The sequence below is a fragment of the Procambarus clarkii genome, chromosome 60, assembly GCF_040958095.1.
Source record: "Procambarus clarkii isolate CNS0578487 chromosome 60, FALCON_Pclarkii_2.0, whole genome shotgun sequence".
NCBI classification, from domain to species: Eukaryota; Metazoa; Arthropoda; class Malacostraca; order Decapoda; family Cambaridae; genus Procambarus; species Procambarus clarkii.
The window spans coordinates 8,349,090-8,371,082 of record NC_091209.1 but is presented as its reverse complement, the minus strand read 5'-3'; the positions used below and the strand labels follow the sequence as shown (position 1 = coordinate 8,371,082).

The window sequence follows — 21,993 nt, the reverse complement described above, 5'->3', positions numbered from 1 at the left end:
ATAACATCACATGAGACCAGAAGACATGGCAGGATGTGCAGAATACCCCCATTGAAAAACAGAGGTGCAACTGGTACTCTGAGAGAGAACTCTATCAACATCAGAGGTCCGAGACTGTTCAACACGCTTCCACTACACATAAGGGGCATAACTGGCCGACCCCTCACAGTGTTCAAGAGAGAACTGGATAAGCATCTCCAAAGGATACCTGATCAACCAGGCTGTGACTCATACATCAGGCTGCGAGCAGCCGCGTCCAACAGCCTGGTTGATCAGTCCGGCAACCAGGAGGCCTGGTCGACGACCGGGCCGCGGGGACGCTAAGCCCCGGAAGCACCTCAAGGTAACCTCAAGGTAGTGTAGTAAAATAAACCATTGCAAACTCAGAATTTATTACAAAAACAAATATGTATTAATGTCATCTAAATACCTTTCAAAATTTATCAAAGAAAGCCTGGAAAAAGTATTAATATTGAGTTAAGAGAATAATAGATCCAAATAATTTACTCAAAATTTTTACCTTTTATTAAATACACAATCTCTATGAACTTTCAGGCAAAATACCCTTAAATAATCACAGATTCCCTTTTATAAAATGTTTTCAGTCATCATTATGATGGTCTTGAATTTCTGAAGCCTCCTAAATTAGCAACTACACAGAAACATATATTTAAGCACTCGGTGGGTCTAGGTCTATGCTGCCTCTCCTTCTGCAACAACATGAGGCATGTCCTTAATGCCATCCTTTGAGATAATTCTCACACGGAACTTGGGCAGGTTGATGATAAATCTTCGCTTAATTTCTGCAGCACACTTCTTCAACAGTTCATATGCTTCTTGCTCATTCATGTCTGAGGGGTACAAAGGATAGTAGTAAAGATTACTTACATAAAACCCCATTAAAACTCCTGATGAATTATAAGTAAATGCAAATTCAACATGAAAATTTCACATGTTTAGAACATTAAATAATGCATTAATAGAGGTTAAACAATAATGTTTAATGGAACAAATTTAAAATGCAAACTTTTATAAGAGATCTAAGGACAAGACACAATCACATTTACTAACACTTACCAATTTTAATATCTAGCTAAATTAGCAGAAATATATACCAAAGATCCAAACCAACAAGCACTCCTCTTTCAAGTAACTACCCAAACTCCCTATACCCCTATAATGTGAACGTATGTAAGGCTCCGTTTGGTGTGCACACCAGGCAGGCAGCTACTGAGGGGGCTTTCCCAGAAATTAAGTATTGAATTCAATGAAAAATTTGCACCTGGAAAATTGCCCCCCCTTTTTGGGGAGTTTTACACCAAATTTGTTGCTATTTTGCACACTTAAAACTGGAAAATTAACGTGTGCATAAAGATTTCACCACATCTAAGTTTATTCCTATGCCTATGCGTTGAAACTTCATTTTCAAAAGTAGCAGGTCCCCCTTTGGTAAACTCAAAATGAAAAAAACGCGTAGATATTTGTTTTAAATATGCTTAACACTTTGGCATCCTGATGATGCTCTTGGCGTCATTAAAAAAATAAACGCAGAGTGGGTGATGACACTCTCAGCGTCATGCATTGAATTTTGGTTATTCTTATTATTAAGTATAAACATTGTAAGTGAAAGAGTTTAACATTGGGTTGTGTGCTCACCAGCAATGCTTTGCCTACCTTCTGGTGTGATGTGGGTGGCCTGCCGGGAATGCCAAAGTGTTAACTAGTTTTGAGTCTTGGGGAAACTATTATCTTAATTTTTGTAAGTGGATTCAACAGCATTAAAAAAGTGATTGGAGCTATATTAAAGAAATTACCAATCATATCCTTATTTTTTTTCATGCTTCATGGACAAATTTCACAGTGAAATTTTAACCTATCATACAATGGATGAGAACTTGCATATAAAGAAATTTCTCCCTTATTACCAGTACTTTTCAGGATCCAGCTTCTTGTTCCTGTAAAATTGCCAGTCAGCATCCAGGAAAAAAAAAAAAAAATCTACACAAAGTCTACTTATCATGGTTTAGCTATAGTGGCCCAGTGAAGTTGCGTGGTTATGATAGATGGGTGGTGCAGTGGAGGCTTGGGTCACCAGGTGGTGAATAACAAGGTATACCTGGAGCATACAGAGTTCTTCCACTCCCTGAGGCTAGGCACGTGTGAGCACATGTCAGAGAGAAATATATGTTGTCAATTGTAGGTGGAGTGTGGCAAATAACAGTCCATTTATTTTTATCGTTTCTCATTTTATTTAATTTTTTCGTGCTCACATGTTGATGTGTCAATAGTGGTATTCATTACATTTAACTTTGGAAATAAGTACAGTATACATATATACAGACACACACATAAACATGCACATCCTGTATTTATTCATACTGTACTGTCATGTAAATCCCCTGCATAGCAGTAGAACTGCCTTTTCCATTCAACTTTCATGTCTCTACACTGGAAGTCCACCTCTCTGACAGCAAGACGAATCATCTAACCTGCCACACTCCACAACTCCATACCACCCCAGTGCCTGGTATGGCTTATTGGCAGGCAGGGTGCCTCCGCTAACCAGTAGTTAGCATCCAGAAACAAGCAGTTTGCCACTTTAACTAGCAAGGATACAGCTTCTATACAAAGGCACCGCCAGTTGCAAACTAGTAGTTTGCTACCCAGCACTTGTTACAACTTGTTCTGACACCGGCAGTAACGTACGTGCTTGATGAGGTTCTGGGGGTTCTTCTACTCCCCAAGCCCGGCCCAAAGCCAAGTTTGACTTGTGATGTCAATGATGTCATCACTGCCGGGCTATATAAAGGGCACCGCCACCCTGGGGGGAGACTCTCTCTCGGTGCTCTTGGGTCATCATAACCTCCCACAACCGTCGTCTGTTACCAGCTTATGTAGTGTGTTGGATGCTGTTATGGTATGGTGGACGTCTTCAGCACACCAGTATTTTCTTATTCATGGTATTCACTGTATTCATTGCACATTTTATTCTTGTTCAAGGTTTCATTTATATTGTTTCATTTTTGAAGGGTATGATTGCCAAGTGTTCTCAGGTGCCATTTTTGTTATTAATATTTCAGTATATTATTTTAATTATTTGATAGTTTTCCTTTGTTTCTACCTGCAACTTACACACTGCAAGGGCCAAAGCAGCAAATTTTTTTTTATTTGTGTGACAGAGCCTTACCAGCCTGGCCCAGTATTTGCTGCGCTACTGTATCACGTACGTCACAATACCAATATCTATGTGAACCAAAATCGTTCAATTGCACGTGTTGCATTTTAAATACAAATAAATACATGGATATCACCAATTTGCTGTTTTAAAAGTTCTGGAGAATATGATAGCCAGTGAAACAGTCAAGGTGCAGAGTACAGCAAATGTCACTCCTATTGCATCATATATCATCAGCAATGTGTGTTCTGATCCATACTCCTTTTATCTAGCACACAAACCATTGCATGTGACCTGGCATGGAATGCAACAGGTGGTAGGTAGTCAATATAGTGTCATAGACAATACTCCTTTCCAAAGACTGCCAGGTAGGTGTGATGCATCATGCATGGTAATAGCTGGAGTACTTGCACCACAAACACCAATACATGAACAAGAAATGACACTTAGAGGAACAGAAATAGGAACCAAGTAGGAGTAACGAACTAATAACAGACATCAGGGATGAAGGAGATGTTTTGAAAGTACAGAAACAAGGTAGGGAATTGTTGTGTGCATCAATGAGCTTAAGAAAAGGGTTAAGGTAGTAGTAGCAGTAGAGAAAGGTAAAATGCAAAGGATGCAACTAGATAAATAGAAAGATTGAAATAAGTGTAGGATGTTGTAGAACAATGAGGTAAAAAACCAGCAAGGACCGTTTCTGAAGTAGCAAAAATGTCAGAGGCAAGGCAAATAATAGAAGCAATAGTGATAGGGACTATCAGATCAAGCAGTAGTGAACTGCAACAAAAATAAATTATAAAAGAGTGATTAGTTATTATAAAGAGCCTGACAGAACCAGAGAGAGAGCCATACAGCAGGAGAGAAGAAAAAGACTGGAAAGAGTTAACACTTTGGCGTACCCCGCACGCCACCCTTCAACTGTGCGATTTGGGTCCCAGGGTGTCACGGGAGCGCGCGTAAATTCTGAAAAGTGTATACGCTCTTCAACCTTGTCACCTTAATTCTCGTCCTACGAGATTAAATTTGGTATCATTGTGTTCGCAATAGAATTCTCTACAGCACTAAATGCATATAAACTCCAAAAGCCCGGCTAATTACCTGCAGCAAACAGAGAAAGTGCGAACAAGTTACCCAGGAGCGAGCAAACGCGATAAAATGTTTTCACTATTTTCATTCTGGTCACCTCAATTTTCGTCCTAGGTCTTTCATTTTGGTCTCAATGGGTTCGCAATAGAATTCTCTAGAGGAACATTAGCATATAAAATAAACCTGGTCACGCTCCAACCGCCGACGAGTTGAAGACGGGCCACACGTTAGCCGCGAGTGAGCGCTCAGACGCCTTCCAGCTACACTCCCAATTCCTGCCCTTTTCAAGCCTTTCTTTCGCAATTTTCTTCCTGGAAGGGCCTTGTTCATGATCACTATCCATTGTGGAGTAAGCGTAGATAGTTTCTAAAGCTGCAGTAAGAAATATAGCCATGGAAAATAGCCGAAATGTTCACACGTTTGAGATGCGAGGGGAGGCGACATTGGTCACAACAGTGGAGTGAAAACAATGGGCTGACGGAGTGTGCCGAGCCGCCTGCGGGCCACGAGGCACAACAAAGAAAAAGGGAAAACATCGGCGCGCATTTTAAAACCAGTCCCCCAAAAATCGGATAACAACCTGATTTTTGGCGATTATTTAACCCTCAAACCGCTAGGGGCCCAAATGAAATTCACACCCACAGGCGCAAGCAAAAAAAAAAAAAAAAATTCTTTCGTCTTATAGAAGTGTTCATTTTTGTTCCCTGATCACGGAAAAAATAACAAAAAAATCATAGGTGGCATATTTTAGCCGCAATAGGGTAGGGAAGTGTGGAAAAAAAGGGGAGTTGGCAGAGCCTTCGCCAGACGTGGTCTACTCCGCCTGAGCTGTCAGACGGCAGTTGCCACAAATATATTATTACCTAATTATTTCAATGTCTCTGATTTTTTCTTAGTTTTTTTGCAGTAATGTTATTCCATACAGTGAATTGTGATATATTTATATTATAAAATGTGTGAACCATCGCTGTACTCAAAATTATGGTGTGCATATTAGTGATTCAATTATTATGTTCATAAAACAATAAACAAATAGTTTTGCTGTTGTTACACTATATACACAGGTTATATATAAGTATCTGCATGTTTTGTACACCATATCGAACTACTAAGCTGGCCTTGCGAGTCAAAAAGCAACAAGGAGTGACCGCCAAACACCAGCGAGCCACTCACTGCCACTCCCTCCCTCAACACCACCTCACTCACCTCCCACAATACTGTTTCTGTATTTATTCACTATACACAAACGTTATATATACGTATTTACATGTTTTGTTCACCATAACTGTACATCTAAGCTTGTATGGTGAGCAAAGGCACAAAGACGTAGCTACTCACACAGTCAGCTGATCGGCGGCCTCCCTCAAGGCCAGATGCACTAATATTTTTCCTCCAACAATATTGTTTGTGGTGTTATTACGCTATATACACACATTATATATAAGTATCTACCTGCTTTATTCACCATACCTGTACAAATAAGATGGTATGGTGCCCAAAGACCATAGTGGCTATCAGTAAACAACATGCCAAGTCGTGCAGACGACGCTCCTCCCTCACCAAAATGGCGGCTCCCAACCTACTCCTCTCGCTGTTATCTCACACTATACACACGTTATATATAAGTATCTACATTTGTGTTCACCATAGCGAACCACTAAGCTGGTATGGTGAGTGCAGTCAATAAATGGTGGCCACACAGTCAGAAAACGACGCCACAACCCTCCCTCCCACAGCATTACTCCTCCCTCCATGGAGCACAGCGCTAAATATCACCACAATCCTGCTATTATCAGAATCCTGGTCAGTTTTATCACAGTCAGGGGGCTTCAGTAATACTATCACTGCTAAATAATAGCAGTATCATTTATATTATGGTATTTGTAGGCGATGCTGTGGTCACAAGCTGAACAGCGGTGCTGTGAGCTTGTGCTGCTGTGCGCCAGGCTTGGTGGCTTGCTCAATACTGACGCTGTAACACCCAAGAATGTTGGCCTGGATTTTTTTTCTAGGTGGCATCTGGCAACTATCGGTTGTGGCTGTACTAGCTGCCCCTACCCCAGGCGGGGCGTTTAAATTATAGCGCTAGACACGAAATCATATATAAATGATGTGCGCGGTTTCGGTTTTGTTACTGATATCATTTATATATGATATGCGCAGTTTGAGGGTTAAAGTGGATGATGCAATGCTGCGTCATCCCCGGCATTACCGACAGTAAACGGATGACGCAATGCTGCGCCATGCCTGGGCGAAAGTGTTAAAAGGGCTCCTCGACAAAGTGCAGGCAAGTAAGCCAACCCAAGAAATAGGAAATTTTTGTAGGATGAGGAGGGTCCAACATGGATGATAAAGACGAGTGAAGGTTACCTTTCAGAGAGGTCATCCAGTGAAGCAAATACTGGCAGAGAAGGTTAAGGGATGAAGGAAAATACAACCAGGTGTTCATTTTCCAGAACACAAGTTAGAGAGGAAGGTAAGAGAAATAGAGAGGAAAAGTGAAAGGAATTGGAAACGGACAGGAAATGGAGCTGGGGAGATCAAGAAGCAAAACCAGAGCAGGAGGATAATCAAGTACAGCAAGAAAGTGGGCCTAATCACATTGGTGAGGAAAGAGACGAGTGCAGTGAGACTAGACCAGAGATTCCCCAATCTTTTTACCAAAAAAGACCCTTTGTAGTTAAATAAATTTTCCCTCAGACCTCCAGTTTTTTAAAGGTCTGTCTACTTAACAAGCCAATTTTATTAACCAACAACAAACTCGTTCTCCCGGCTTCACTTCTCAATTGAAAGACATGTAACCGAGTATGCAATTAAATAAATGAAAATGCTTTTATCAAAACTTTAATGAGATGGCCAATACTGCTTTGTTGACACTAAATACAGAGGTCCCCTCTTCTGTATTCTCCCATGCTCCTTGTCCTTTTTGCAACTTTCTCAGTTCTACACTGTAATCAATAATAATGCAGTGGTCACTGGCTCCTAGTTACACCTATTATTTTAAATTTTCAACATGATCTTTTTGAGTAAACACCAGGTCTAAGGTAGCTGTTACTCACCTCTTTCTCTTTGATATGCTGCTTCAAGAAGTGTTTTGTAGTGTCCACAAATCTTTATGTCCATGGTTTCATCTCCCTCCATGAGGATCCTATGTTGACCAGTCTATTTCCCGAGGTTAAAATCCCCTAGTGTTAAGATCTTTACACAAGCTCTCCTTGCCACTACGAGCAGGTGAACTGCCAAATGACCAGGTGAATTGTTTCAGGGGTCTAGTTTTGTGATTTGTTTACCTTACTGTTATGTTCTGATTTGTTCTACCTTTCTGGTGATCTTTTCTTGGTCCGTGTTCTAGTGTCGTCATATTCCCTGCACCTCTATAAGAGCGGGCAGTTTTGGCCCTTGGTCCCTGACAGGGACCAATGACTCGCAAGTGCCTGGTGTGATTGAAAGTGGATGTGCTATCCAGGGTGCTAGCAACAGGGAGCTTCTACAGGAGCCCTCCAAGAAAACATAACTGCCAGCTAGGAGGAAAACAGTACTTTCCACTACAACCAGAAAGCTAAAGAAGACCTGTATGCAAAAAAATCAAGCATCTAATATAAAGAAACATCCTTTTATGGGCAGCCTTGGTAGGACTGTGGCTCAGGGATAGGCCACAAATCTACCAACACCAGGTGTTGGTAGCCAAGAGGAGTTTAGGGATCCAGGATCATGATGATGAAGTAAAATTACAAAGAAAGTACAATACAGGTGAGGCAAGACAAAATATGTATTTTGAAAAAAGAAAGACAAGATGGAAACAAGGGTCTCCAACCTGAGTGTATCAGGTTCAGCATTTTTGCCTGCAGCAATAACAACTTGATTTGTTTATTTCAGAATATATTTACTTTAGGCAGTAGTTTAGTTTAATTTGATTTGCTTGTTGTTCTGATGGGATTTTCTAGGGTTTAAAGCAATCCCCAAGGTCACCTCTTTTCATAAAGAGCACCAATTTTGGTCCTGGCTTCTGGTAACTTGGTGTGGATCTCGGAGGTCTTAAGAAAGGCTTCCGAGGTCCTGCATTTCTCAAGGCTTGGCAACACTAGTACATAAGCTATGGAAAGCTACTGAGGAAGCCTCCCCAAAAAATGTATGCAATAGTTAAAATTAAGATAAAAAAAAACACATTATCATAACTAAAATTATTCAGGAATTATTCGGGTAAATGAAAGAATATGCAGTACAGTAATATGAAAATACAATACATAAATATATACAGAAAATGGTCCTCAAGAAATATTACAAACCAAAACAAACATACCAGGTGAGTATTCCTTGTCCAAAACTGATAAGGTGAACATACCACCATATCCAAATGCATAATATTTAACTGGAACGGATGCTGCCAAGTAATCCATATAGAACAGCTCTGTTTTCTTTGTATCTGGGTCAACACCACCCATGAGCAAGTTCACAAAATATGGTTCCTGTGAAAAGAATAGGTTTGTTAATAATTTTTACTATAATTGGACATTTTTGTTCTGCCTGATGTGGAATCTCAAAATAGTAATCTTGTAAATTATTCCTAAAAATGCAAATCCTTCCCCCTTGTGATATAAAATTATGAAATTCCTCAAAATGCTGTACAGATTATTCACTCTCCATATACATATCCTGATATGAATATAAGATGTATAAGGGGCTCCCCCTTTCCCCCCTCTCCGAGAGGGGGAAGGGGGAGCCCCAGACCCCTCGCACTGGCGATTCAACCAGCAGTTCTTAGGCTGGATGTCAAAAACATGCGAAAACACCGCCGACCGGAGGGAGGGAGGGATGCCGGGGAGCCTCTGGGTCTCGCCCAGAAAATGCTGTTTCATTACAATTAATGCTAGTTTTCTGGGGGAAGCCCCAGAGGCTCCCCCAGAGCCAACTACCCAAAGACAAGGAAAAACACGGACTTATCCGGGAGGCGTTCATTCCTCACTTCTCAACGCGAAGTCGAGACAAATGGCTGCAACCGCGAGCCAATGCAATGCAGGCCCTACCAGTTCCAGGGACGTTGACAAGGTAGTGAACGGCCAGGACCTCCAAAACCTGTTTGACCTCCAAGAACCCTGCACCCGAATGTCAACCAAAGACATGTTGCCAAAGACTGCAACCAAAGCAGCAAACTTATGAACATCATGGGCACAGGGATAGACTGCAGGCTGGCTAGACTTAATAACCCTGGGACGACCTGAGAGACTCGAGCCCGGGAATGGAAAGAGGGAAACCGGGTCAACTCAAAGCGTACCCCCGGCCACTGAGGCACGCAAATAACGATGGAGAGCTGCAACCGGACAACACATGATGTTCCCCCGGTCTGACCAACCAAGCATCAACAACCCAAGGACCCCTGTGGAAAGCAGCAGTCTCATTCTTCGCCAGACAAGGAGATGGTTGCAACCGAACAAGCCTACCACCCGGACCAAAGGAGCAGAAACCCCTGCGCCAGAGAGCATGAAGCTCCCCGACCTGACCAATGCCAACAGGAAAAGAGCCTTAGAAAAAACAATCCTGAACTGAAGGGGCCACAACAAATTGAGGAGAAGAGAGAAAAGAGACCACCCGGCCCAAAAACCAGGACTCATGAGGCGCATGAGCAGGCCGGAGGTGAAACAATGCATGAGACAGCTTGCGGAACAGGGCAGAAGTAACAATACCGAGCGCAAGCTGGAGCGGCTCCGCCAGCACCACGTGATACGAGGCGACAGTATTCAGCATGATGGTCCTGGAACAACCACAAAAGGAAGGACAAAACAACCCTATCAGAGACCGAAGTACACCTACGCAGTGTTCGGGGTTTCAGTCCAGTAAGTTAGTAACCGTACTTAATATCCTGGCAATATCGACAATGTCGGGGTTTCTCTACCTCTCAACAGTCACTATCAAGTAGTAGTAGTAGTAACTGTTACTTACTTCAGCCCTGCGGGTCTTCACTCTATCCTCAAGATGCCACTGTTCACCTGGAGAGTATCCCAGTCTACCTCCGGCCGGCCTTAAAACCTGAAGGCGAGTTGGGACACAATCTACTCTCTTGATCGTGTGCCCGCCCCAACAGACTGAAACTACTGCTAACTGAAAGGTCGCCAACTGGTGTTTCCCGTGTCCAGTAACACGTCAGTGGGATTGTGGTAATAGTGGCAGAATGCACACTAAATAAATCTGGTATCAGGCAGGTATGTATCTCTATCACTCTCACTCTTTCTATGGACTCTGTAGCAACAAGCAATGGAGGGATAATGCAAATGCGAAGGTAGTTTTGTATTTTACTTTAAACATTAAAGTATTATCTCTCTATATCAACAACAAGGCGATAAAATACATGGCAGCGGAATACTCCCTCTTCATAAACTGGAACGCAACCAGACGGCAACACTCCCCCCTCCTGTCATTCACAGCCGCCACGCCCCCTCGCTGTATGATCACTCTCTGTACTTGTTTCCCTGGCGTTAAGCGCCTATTTCTTTAAATTCACAGTAAACACAATACTGGCAATCAACACAATAACTTGCTATAATGGCGTTAAACGCAATGATCGCTGCACTGGCCTTAATGCTCAATAAATCATTTCAATGGCAATTAACACAGTAGCTCACAGTAATAGCATTAAACACCGAATATCACAGTAATGGTAATAAATGCAATAATTCACTGTACTCACGAATATGGTATTCAATACTCCAGCATACATATAGATCACTTCATCAATATTAGCAATAATGAGTCAACACGGGGCACACAGCCTTATACTAATAAATGGTATATTTATATATATATATTCTCTGACAAACTTATAATATTAATGTCACATGAGTATAAATGTCCTTGACACAGCAATCTCTTCAATAAATCACAGGTGCCTTCACACACCACATATATATATATATATATATATATATATATATATATATATATATATGTCGTACCTAGTAGCCAGAACGCACTTCTCAGCCTACTATGCAAGGCCCGATTTGCCTCAAAAGCCAAGTTTTCCTGAATTAATATATTTTCTCTAATTTTTTTCTTATGAAATGATAAAGCTACCCATTTCATTATGTATGATGTCAATTTTTTTTAATTGGAGTAAAAATTAACGTAGATATATGACTGAACTTAACCAACCCAACCTAACCTATCTTTATAGGCTAGGTTAGGTTAGGTAGCCGAAAAAGTTAGGTTAGGTTAGGTTAGGTTGGTTAGGTAGTCGAAAAGCAATTAATTCATGAAAACTTGGCTTATTAGGCAAATCGGGCCTTGCATAGTAGGCTGAGAAGTGCGTTCTGGCTATTAGGTACGACATATATATATATATATATATCATGAGACTCTCTACAGCATCTCTGCACAACTGTGCCTTGCTATGGCATAGACATTGGTGAGCCTTGCTCACGACATAGAAGATACTCTGGCTAAATTAGCTGACTAAAGGGGAATGGGAGGGAAAACTAAATTACCTACTTCCACCTCACTGATGTGGACTCTTCCTCTGTTGAGAGTTGAAATGAAGCTCCTGGTTCCGGCTCTCGTCTCATTGTAGGGAACGCTCCCACACATACACTGATGCTCTCTCCAGGAACCTCTTCAACACCTCAAAAAAAACGTGTCTTCACCGTGCTCTATCCTCTGCAGGCCCGTGCTCCTCCACAACTTCCTGAAGGGTTGGAGTCGGTCTCCTGGCCGTCGACTTCTCCTCACAACTACGCCTGCAGTCCTTTCTCTCGGCTGCAGTCGTCCCGATTCCCAGCTAGTTCCGTTCTTCTACTGACTCTCGGTGGATTGGCCCAGCCGCTACGTCATCACTAAATGAGTGAACTGACTCAGACGTCCCATACGTCACTGCACAGACTTCACTTCTTGCAAAGCACCTGTCACTGGAGCACTTGCTGCTCAATTCTCGTCGATTCCTTCTTTGGTCCAACACATGGTATAAAGGAAGACCTCACAGGGTGCTTGTAGACTACTGGGTGACGCGTAAAATCCACCGGAACGGGGCAAAACTGTCAGACCGACAGGACCTCCTCTCTCGCACATCCGACCTCCTCGACGTGTCGTGTCAAACTGCTAGCGCCACCAGGGCACGATAGTCCGGACCCCCTTGCTCTCGTGACGTCATACTTGCCAGGGGCATTTCTTATTGGCTCCCTGTGCCACGCCACTGTTCTTGACCAATCTGGTGCCACTGACGTCATACCGTTTTGGCGGTAAAACGGAGGGGCTGGCGCCATATTGGCGTCCTAAAGGGCCTAAACCACAGGCCTAAACACTCTTCTTTTGCGAATTTCTCGACAACGCGAGAACACTTCACGCTCCCACATATGTCAAATTGTTCCCTGGAACATAGAGAATGTTCAGGTAAAGTTGATATGACTCTTACAGCTGGTGTGGGAGAAATATAAGGGGGGGGGGGGGGGAACACCGTCACAGCAGTGATAGGAAAACAGGAACGACTGCCAGGAAACTTTATACTGCCGCCGAGACAAAGCATGCGGGTAGGAGACCCAAAAACGAAGTCACCTGCACCCCATACAAGTGATGATAGACTAGTCAGAAACTCCAGATGCAAAGATTCGAGGAAAAGAACGAACTAGCCTCGTACAGGGATGAACCGATCTGCCGAAAGAGGCGGTGCCGCGGGAAGACCCACGGCTTTGGACATTGAGCAAGCAACGCCTGAAACCAAGGCTGGGCCAGCCACCAGGGAGCCAGAAGGACAACTCATCTCTGGTAAGTCTTCAAGCGAGCCAGGATCTGGAGCAACAGCTGAACCTGGGGAAAAGAGGTACTGGTAACCCCACCTCGCCCAGTCCTGCCTGAAGGCATCGACCCTGATGGCATCACAGTCGGGGAAAGGGGGGGGGGGGAAGGGTCATGTATATCGGGAGATGCTTCGACCACACCGACATGAAGAGATTCACTTCCAGAGGCCCTTATGTCTGGCAGAGCCAACTGAACGAGTTGGTGTCGACCGTCCATTCTGTGGACAGGGGAATGAACTGGGACAGGTCGTCTGCCAGGACATTAGATACCCCCCACCAGATAGGAAAACAAAAACAAAAGAAAAACCACGCAAGAGGAGAACATACCTAGGCGGAATAGAGCCAGCCACTACTTGAGCCGGTCGGCTGAGCGGACAGCACGCTGGACTTGTGATCCTGTGGTCCTGGGTTCGATCCCAGGCGCCGGCGAGAAACATTGGGCAGAGTTTCTTTCACCCTATGCCCCTGTTACCTAGCAGTAAAATAGGTACCTGGGTGTTAGTCAGCTGTCACGGGCTGCTTCCTGGGGGTGGAGGCCTGGTCAAGGACCGGGCCGCGGGGACACTAAAAAGCCCCGAAATCATCTCAAGATAACAGTAGGTGAAAACTAGCTGTGCAGTACCCCGTACCTCTACCAGTTACAAAAACTAACCTCCTACCTAGAGGCAAACAAGGGCAACAAATACTCCAGGTGACTCCAAGGGCGCCAAATACCTAGCAGTAAAAGACGCAGCGGAGGTAGAGCCCAGGGTGATTTGTGGAAGGTGGCCCCGAGCCCCAAGAGCCGTACTTACAGGGCAACTAGGGAAGGAAACCCTAGGCACATGCAGCCCAAGTACCGTAGAATAATTCTCCTGATTCACACATCACCAGTAGAGACAAACCATGCCACAAGGCACAGTAACTGAAGTTAAAACTAGAGCCAGAGGCACCTGACCAGCCAGCATCACATAAGGTGTGCCAGGAAAAGATTTACATGTAATATAAGTGTCCATATTACAGTGTAGGCTTAAATCTAGTACTCAATCACTGTTTATGTCAGTCATGTGTACATAAATTGAGTTAATTATTCCTGGCAATGTATAAACTAAAATGAAGCAGCAGACATATAAACCATCTAACTTGAACATGGGTGGAAACTTTCCAGAATATAACTAACTCAGTGCATCAAAATAGTAAACCAATTGTTATGATCTGATAAATATAATAGATTTTAGCAGTAAAAGGGTTAAGACACACAGGACACACACAAACCCCTTGGGAGGGGACACCCATTCCACACCCTCCTCAGAGGCATGTCCAATCCAATTTTTAGATCACTAAAAGAACAATTGTGGAAGCTCATTTATCTTCATGCAATTCACTGACAATCCCAAATATAGCTACAAATTAACTAAAATAAATTACCTGTTTTTCATATGGGTGGATTTAATAGATGTTTTACACTTACAGCTGTCCATGCCTGATTACTCAGGCTCCCAAATAACCAACACAGTATAACCGTCACAACCCAGCAATCTACCATAATTGTATATGTACCGAACTTTACACTAACTGACCCTAGAACGTAGATGTGTTGCAAGTGTGTAACGTGTTAAGTGGACCGCTGCAGAAGGTGCCAGCTCATATCCATTCCGCATCTTATACAGCTGAATATTCTTGGCGATGTATTCTGCAAATTGAGTGGTGTCACCTGCCTCCCCAGATACAGCCATCACCAAGTTTTTTGATAAAGTGTGCATCTTGTCATCATCTGTCCAGGGACAAAGTTGTTCACTCTTATTAGTTATTGGAACAAAAATCAAGCAATGAACAAAAATATAAACACTTATCTGATGGGCCTTCAGTAGCTCGCCAAAATTATACACTAACCAGAGTTCCACACACCAGGTTTATGAGAACCGTAAGTCTTTTTACTGGCAGAGATAGATAGAGAGAAAGAGAAAGAAGGGAGAAGAGAGTGGTGGAAGAAGGGAGAAGAGAGGGGGAAAGAAGGGAGAAGATAGGGGGAAAGAAGAAGGGAGAAGAGAGGGGGAAAGAAGAAGGGAGAAGAGAGGGGAAAGGGAGAGAGAGGGGGAAGAAGGGGGGAAGGAATAAAAAGGGGAGAGAGGAAGGAGGAGAGGCCTACTTGTTCAGCTAACCATTACATGGTCCTACATGAATGCCTTAGTTCTTGCGGCATCAGTATTGAATGTATTACTGCCTGATGATCCAATCATTATACCTCTAACCAATGGACACTGTTGGTTGAAAGTGACCGACATTACATAGTTGCTTTCAACTAATGGTGCCCACTGGACAGTGGTGGCAGCATAAGTAAGCTAAAGAAACAATTAGCACTAGTGCAAAAATCAGTGGGAATCTTTTGTAACAGACTCTAGTGAGTACTGCATACTGTATCTGAAAACAGATGTACAAGACAAAAGTCTATTTCTGATAGATACAGCATTGCTTGCTGCATTGCCTAATGCAGTCTGGCTGGCCACGACAACATTCAACATCAACATTTATAAATACAAGTGTTCTTTCATTTTCGTAAAGCCACTAGCATGCATAGCATTTTGAGCAGGTCCTTAATCCTAATGTTCCCCGGAATATGACCCACCAAATCATTTAACACCCAGGTACCCATTCACTGCTGGGTGAACAGAGGCTACAATTAAAGATTGACACCCAGTCAATCCTCCCCGGCCAGGATATAAACCCAGGCCAAAGCACTCGTGAAACGCCGGGCGAATATATTACCACTGTGAGTTGAGACTCCATGGGGACAGCTGCTCCTGTTGGGAAATGTCCTAACACAGGAATTAATATATATTACACACTTCTTACAAGTTTTATAATGAGCCAGGAAACAACTGAATAACTAACCTGATTTTTGTACCATGATGCTCTGTAAATGGCTCATGTCTGTGGCCATCATAACAAAATTGTTGAATTTTACACCTGCAAGAAATGAATGTGACTTGTATTATGGTCAAATCTGATTTTTAGTAACAACAAAAATGTAGAACAGTTATATGGTAAAATATTACCCTAAACAAAAAAATAGGTTTCCACCCTATTGGCTTGAAACCCTCGAGCCAATACACATTGTGTTATATATCAACAGCATCAGATGAAATAAGTTAAATTGTTAAAGGATGCATCAGCTCAATTGCTATAGTGGCGAACAAGAAAGGTAGAGGAAAGGCTACCAGATAGAAAGGTAAGGGACAGGTGGGGGAAGGCAGGAGGGAAAGGCCAGGGTAAGGCAGGGGGGGGAAGGCCAGGGCGAGGCGGGGGGGTGGGGAAGGCCAGGCCAAGGCAGGGGAGGAAGGCCAGGCCAAGGCAGGGGAGGAAGGCCAGGGGGAGGAAGGCAAGGCCGAAGCAAGAGTAAGACCAGGACGAGGCAGGGGAAGGCCCAGAAGAGGTAGGGGAAGGGCGGGGAGTGGTAGGGGAGAGGAGGGGAAGAAGTGAGTAAGCCAGGGAAGACAGCAGGCCAGGTTGAGGAAGCTGTAGGTCTGGTGGGGGAGACAGTGGGCCAGGTGGGGGATGCAGTGGGCCAGGTGGGGGATGCAGTGGGCCAGGTGGGGGATGCAGTGGGCCAGGTGGGGGATGCAGTGGGTCAGGTGGGGGATGCAGTGGGTCAGGTGGGGGATGCAGTGGGCCAGGTGGGGTATGCAGTGGGCCAGGTGGGAGACAGTGGGCCAGGTGGGGGATGCAGTGGGCCAGGTGGGGGATGCAGTGGGCCAGGTGGGGTATGCAGTGGGCCAGGTGGGAGACAGTGGGCCAGGTGGGGGATGCAGTGGGTCAGGTGGGGGATGCAGTGGGCCAGGTGGGGGATGCAGTGGGCCAGGTGGGGTATGCAGTGGACCAGGTGGGGTATGCAGTGGGCCAGGTGGGAGACAGTGGGCCAGGTGGGGGATGCAGTGGGTCAGGTGGGGGATGCAGTGGGCCAGGTGGGGTATGCAGTGGACCAGGTGGGGTATGCAGTGGGCCAGGTGGGAGACAGTGGGCCAGGTGGGGTATGCAGTGGGCCAGGTGGGAGACAGTGGGCCAGGTGGGGTATGCAGTGGGCCAGGTGGGAGACAGTGGGCCTGGTGGGAGTGAAGTAAGCCAGACGAGGGATGCAAGCGGCCACATACAACTAGGGAAGTATACCTCCAGGAAACACCATACAGTAGTCAAGATACTCACCGATGAGGCACTCGAGAGTCATGATGGAGCGAGTGTGAAGGAGCGAGTGAGTGAGTGAGTGCGAGAGGAGTGTGAGTGCGTCGGTGACTTGCACTACCAGTAAACAAGGACCGTTCACAAGTGCTTCAACCCACCAAACACTCACACTCACCCTTACACCCCAACACCTCATAAACAACACCACAATAATAATGTGGTGTTATAAGTGAGGCGAGGGCGGAGTATAATGACGCAAGAGAATAATGCGGAATATTTCACGCAGCATCGACCGCCGCCGCCCCGGCCACTCCAACACATATCGCGGCCGCCGCCACACCTGCCACACCTTCCACACCTCCTGGCGGAGACACCAGTAAGTGAGACATGTGTGTATGTAAGTGGAGGGGGTTGGGGGTGTGTGGGCGTGGGCGTGGGCGTGGGCGGATGCGGGGTACGGGCGTCACTTGTCATTCCGCAGGTTGGGTGTCGCGACCACCTCGCCCTGCAGCGCCTCTAGTCTCTCTCCTCCACCCTCGCTACCGCTACTCCTGCAGGTATGTCCTGGGGGCATCACCTGTGTGGCAAGGAGTGCTTGCTGCGGCACCCCTCCCCTCTCCCCCCCTACGCCCTCATTACTGCCTCGCACACCTGGCTTCACCCTCGCCCACACCTGCCTCGCCTCCTGCACCAGCACGACCTGTTAGTCATGGGTGTGGTAGGTCACGGAGCTCTGGGAACGACCGGTCACGGAACAATGAAAGGGGGCGAGTCACGGAGCCGTGTGAATGGGGGGCGTGAGTCACGGAGCCGTGTGAATGGGGGGCGTGAGTCACGGAGCCGTGTGAATGGGGGGCGTGAGTCACGGAGCCGTGTGAATGGGGGGCGTGAGTCACGGAGCCGTGTGAATGGGGGGCGTGAGTCACGGAGCCGTGTGAATGGGGGGCGTGAGTCACGGAGCCGTGTGAATGGGGGGCGTGAGGAGTCACGGAGCCGTGTGAATGGGGGGGGGGTGAGTCACGGAGCCGTGTGAATGGGGGGGCGTGAGTCACGGAGCCGTGTGAATGGGGGGCGTGAGTCACGGAGCCGTGTGAATGGGGGGCGTGAGTCACGGAGCCGTGTGAATGGGGGGCGTGAGTCACGGAGCCGTGTGAATGGGGGGGGGAGTCACGGAGCCGTGTGAATGGGGGGGGAGTCACGGAGCCGTGTGAATGGGGGGGGCGTGAGAGTCACGGAGCCGTGTGAATGGGGGGGCATGAGTCACGGAGCCGTGTGAGTGGGGGGGGCATGAGTCACAGAGCTGTGTAATTACCTAAGTGTACTTACAGGATGAGAGCTACGCTCGTGGTGTCCCATCTTCCCAGCACTTTGTCATATAACGCTTTGAAACTACCGACGGTCTTGGCCTCCACCACCTTCTCACCTAACTTGTTCCAACCGTCTACCACTCTGTGAAAGTGAATTTTCTTATATTTCTTCGACATCTTTGTTTAGCTAGTTTAAATCTATGACCTCTTGTTCTTGAAGTTCCAGGTCTCGGGAAATCTTCCCTATCGATTTTATCAATTCCTGTTACTATTTTGTACGTAGTGATCATATCACCTCTTTTTCGTCTGTCTTCCAGTTTTGGCATATTTAATGCCTCTAACCTCTCCTCGTAGCTCTTGACCTTCAGTTCTGGGAGCCACTGAGTAGCATGTCTTTGCACCTTTTCCAGTTTGTTGTGCTTCTTAAGATATGGGCACCACACAACCGCTGCATATTCTAGCTTTGGCCTAACAAAAGTCGTGAACAATTTCTTTAGTATATCGCCATCCATGTATTTAAAAGCAATTCTGAAGTTAGAAAGTGTGGCGTAGGCTCCTCGCACAACGTTCTTTATGTGGTCCTCGGGTGATAGTTTTCTATCTAGAACCACCCCTAGATCTCTTTCTTTATCAGAATTCTTTAAAGATTTCTCACATAATATATAGGTTGTGTGAGGTCTATGTTCTCCTATTCCACATTCCATAACATGACATTTATTAACATTAAATTCCATTTGCCAAGTGTTGCTCCATATACTTATTTTGTCCAGGTCATCTTGAAGGGCATGACAATCATCTAAATTTCTTATCCTTCCTATTATCTTAGCATCATCAGCAAACATGTTCATATAGTTCTGTATACCAACTGGTAGATCATTTATGTAGACAATAAACATCACTGGTGCAAGAACTGAACCCTGTGGTACGCCACTTGTGACATTTCTCCAGTCCGATACATTGCCTCTGATTACTGCCCTCATTTTTCTATAGTCAGAAAATTTTTCATCCATGTTAGAAGCTTTCCTGTCACCCCTTCAATATTTTCCAGTTTCCAGAACAACCTCTTATGTGGAACTCTGTCGAAAGCCTTTTTTAGGTCCAGATGGATGCAGTCACCCCAACCATCTCTTTCCTGTAATATCTCTGTGTCTCGATCATAGAAACTGAGTAAATTCGATACACAGGATCTTCCAGATTGAAAACCATACTGTCTGTCTGATATTATATAATTTCTCTCCAGGTGTTACCCATTTAGTTTTCCAATACTTTCACTATTACACTTGTCAATGATACAGGTCTATAATTGAGGGGGGGGGGGTCTTCCCTGCTGCCACTTTTGTAGACTGGAACTATGTTAGCTTGTTTCCACATGTCTGCTATGATTCCTGTACACAGGGATGCCTGAAAGATCAGGTGAAGTGGAATGCTGAGCTCAGATGCACATTCTCTCAGAATCCTTGGTGAAACTCCATCTGGGCCAATTGCTTTGTTCTTACTGAGCTCCTTTAGCATATTTTCCACTTCATCTCTAGACACCTCTATCCGCTCTATGTTGTTCTCTGGAATTCTTATTGTCTGGTTCTCTTAAGATTTCATTTTGTACAAACACACTTTGGAACTTTTCATTTAATATTTCACACATTTCCTTTTCATTTTCCATGAATCTGTTTCCCATTTTCAACCTCTGGATATTATCCTTTACCTGCAATTTGTTGTTTATGAATTTGTATAATAGGCCCGGTTCTGTTTTACATTTATCCGCTATCCCTTTTTCAAAAATTTTTTCTGCCTCTCTCCTAACTGTCGTATAGTTATTTCTCGCATCTTTGTATCGCAAGTATGTTTGGGGGTTTGGCCTCTTCCTATACTGATTTCATTTTTGTGTCTTTTTGGTCTCTGGCCCTCTCACAATTTCTGTTGAACCAATCCTGTTTTCTGGTCCTGCATCTCTGTTTTGGTATGAATGTTTGTGTGTCTTCCTCGTATATTTTTAAAAATTTGTTCACAAATCTGCATGTCCAAAAGTCCTCCGTTCTTGTTTCATAGGCCTTCCAGTCTATTGCTTTAAAGTTGAAGTCCCCCAGTATCAACAGTCGTGATTTATCCTTATCTGCTTGTAGAATAATATCTCTCATGACCATTATGAGGCCCTGTTGTTTTCATCCAGTTCTTCCTTTGTCCATGTGTTGCTTGCTGGTGGGCTGTAGGTGTAACACGGGTTTGGGTTCCTCTCACTTTACTTCCTTCTTTCTTTGCCCTCTACCCGTATTCTTACTTTTATTTCTAAACCAAGGGACTCCAAAACTTTTACCAAAGCCAACTCCACGCCACGTGGTCCTAAGACGATTGACCGACTTAGGATTCTACACCCAGTATGACGTGACCTAAGCTCTGAACAAAACCCTAGAGTCACCTCTGCTGCCACCACCAGACCAGTAATACACGAGCAATGATCGAGGTCTGGATCGATCACGCTAATTAATAAAAAACCTAGGGGCTTGATCCCCACTATAAACGATGACCTTGAGTGTGGAATAAATTACACGGTAATGATAATTCCGATTCGATGTTAGAATCGGCGCCCAATGCAACTCTGCCTCGTGTGGACCACGTGACCAGGACAAGTATACACATAAAACACATGGAAACAATAAAATGCAAATTAATAACAAATTTAATTTATTAAAAGAAAACTAAAACAAAATCTAAATATGTTCACTCCCTATCACTTTAACACTCCCTACTTGACCTGAGTGGCAAATGAGACTATTTCTATACTTAACAATAGCAACTATACCTTGGGCGACCACAGCTCTGGGTGTTGGGGCTGTTCTTGGGGAGAGGTAAGATGTTTTGACCTCTCCCAGCTGCTCGGCAGATCACACTGATTTTTTCCTTGTCTGGACTACCCCAGACAGAGTATTGTATCCTTCCGCATCGCTTACCCAGTTACTTTAGCAAGGTTAAGTTATAACAATTAAACTCTGTTGTACTTAATTGATCCAGACTGGTTGAATTATTTTACTTTAATTAGATTACACAAACATCTAACGGCAAAGCTGTTCCCGATCACAAAAATGGTTATTAAAACTTTGAGAAATATTAGACATGTCAACCCTGCTGACCTATGACCGCCGGTCACTCCGCTTTAAAAGTTAGATCCGATTCGTGACGTCACTGATGGTGACTTAAACTCAATAATTAGAATACTCTTGATATTGTATCCAGTACTATTATACAATACAATTTTAATGCAAAATGAATAAAGGCTAATTTTCTCTAAATTACTGAATACTATAGGATGATTCATTTTACGCAGCTATGAACAAAGCGTTGGTTATTTCCACCGCGAATTCCCCTGGGGGTCAGGTCACCATGCGGCTCAGCTTCCCATTCTCTTTTGTCGATAAACCACTCTGGATAATTCTTACAACAGCCTAGTTTGTTACATAGGCATTTAAAATTATCAGCTTATCATCCTGATTCCAGA

At 44.5% G+C, this 21,993-nt stretch overlaps 2 protein-coding genes across 9 annotated transcripts in view; one reads left to right on the top strand and one right to left on the bottom strand.

Annotated features, from left to right (window-relative positions):
- Positions 1–375: 375 nt before the first annotated feature.
- On the bottom strand, positions 376–17,392 carry LOC123766913 (proteasome subunit beta type-2). Its single transcript, XM_045756400.2, has 5 exons — positions 17,221–17,392; positions 15,913–15,987; positions 14,601–14,794; positions 8,565–8,730; positions 376–851 (listed from the first exon to the last, which is right to left on the bottom strand). Exons 1-5 carry the CDS (start codon positions 17,390–17,392, stop codon positions 694–696), a joined length of 765 nt encoding a protein of 254 aa, XP_045612356.1. The 3' UTR covers positions 376–693.
- Positions 17,393–17,433: 41 nt separating this feature from the next.
- Positions 17,434–21,993, top strand: part of Eb1 (microtubule-associated protein RP/EB family member 1) — a 93,615-nt gene continuing 89,055 nt past the window's right edge. For 4 of the 8 annotated variants that reach the window (XM_069307435.1, XM_069307437.1, XM_069307432.1 and 1 more), the window contains exon 1: positions 17,640–17,753. The gene's annotated coding sequence lies outside the window, so the exon portion shown is untranslated. Of the gene's footprint in view, positions 17,573–17,639; positions 17,754–17,890; positions 17,915–21,993 lie in introns of those variants that run through there. The other 4 variants (XM_069307436.1, XM_069307439.1, XM_069307433.1 and 1 more) reach the window with 2 other exon arrangements.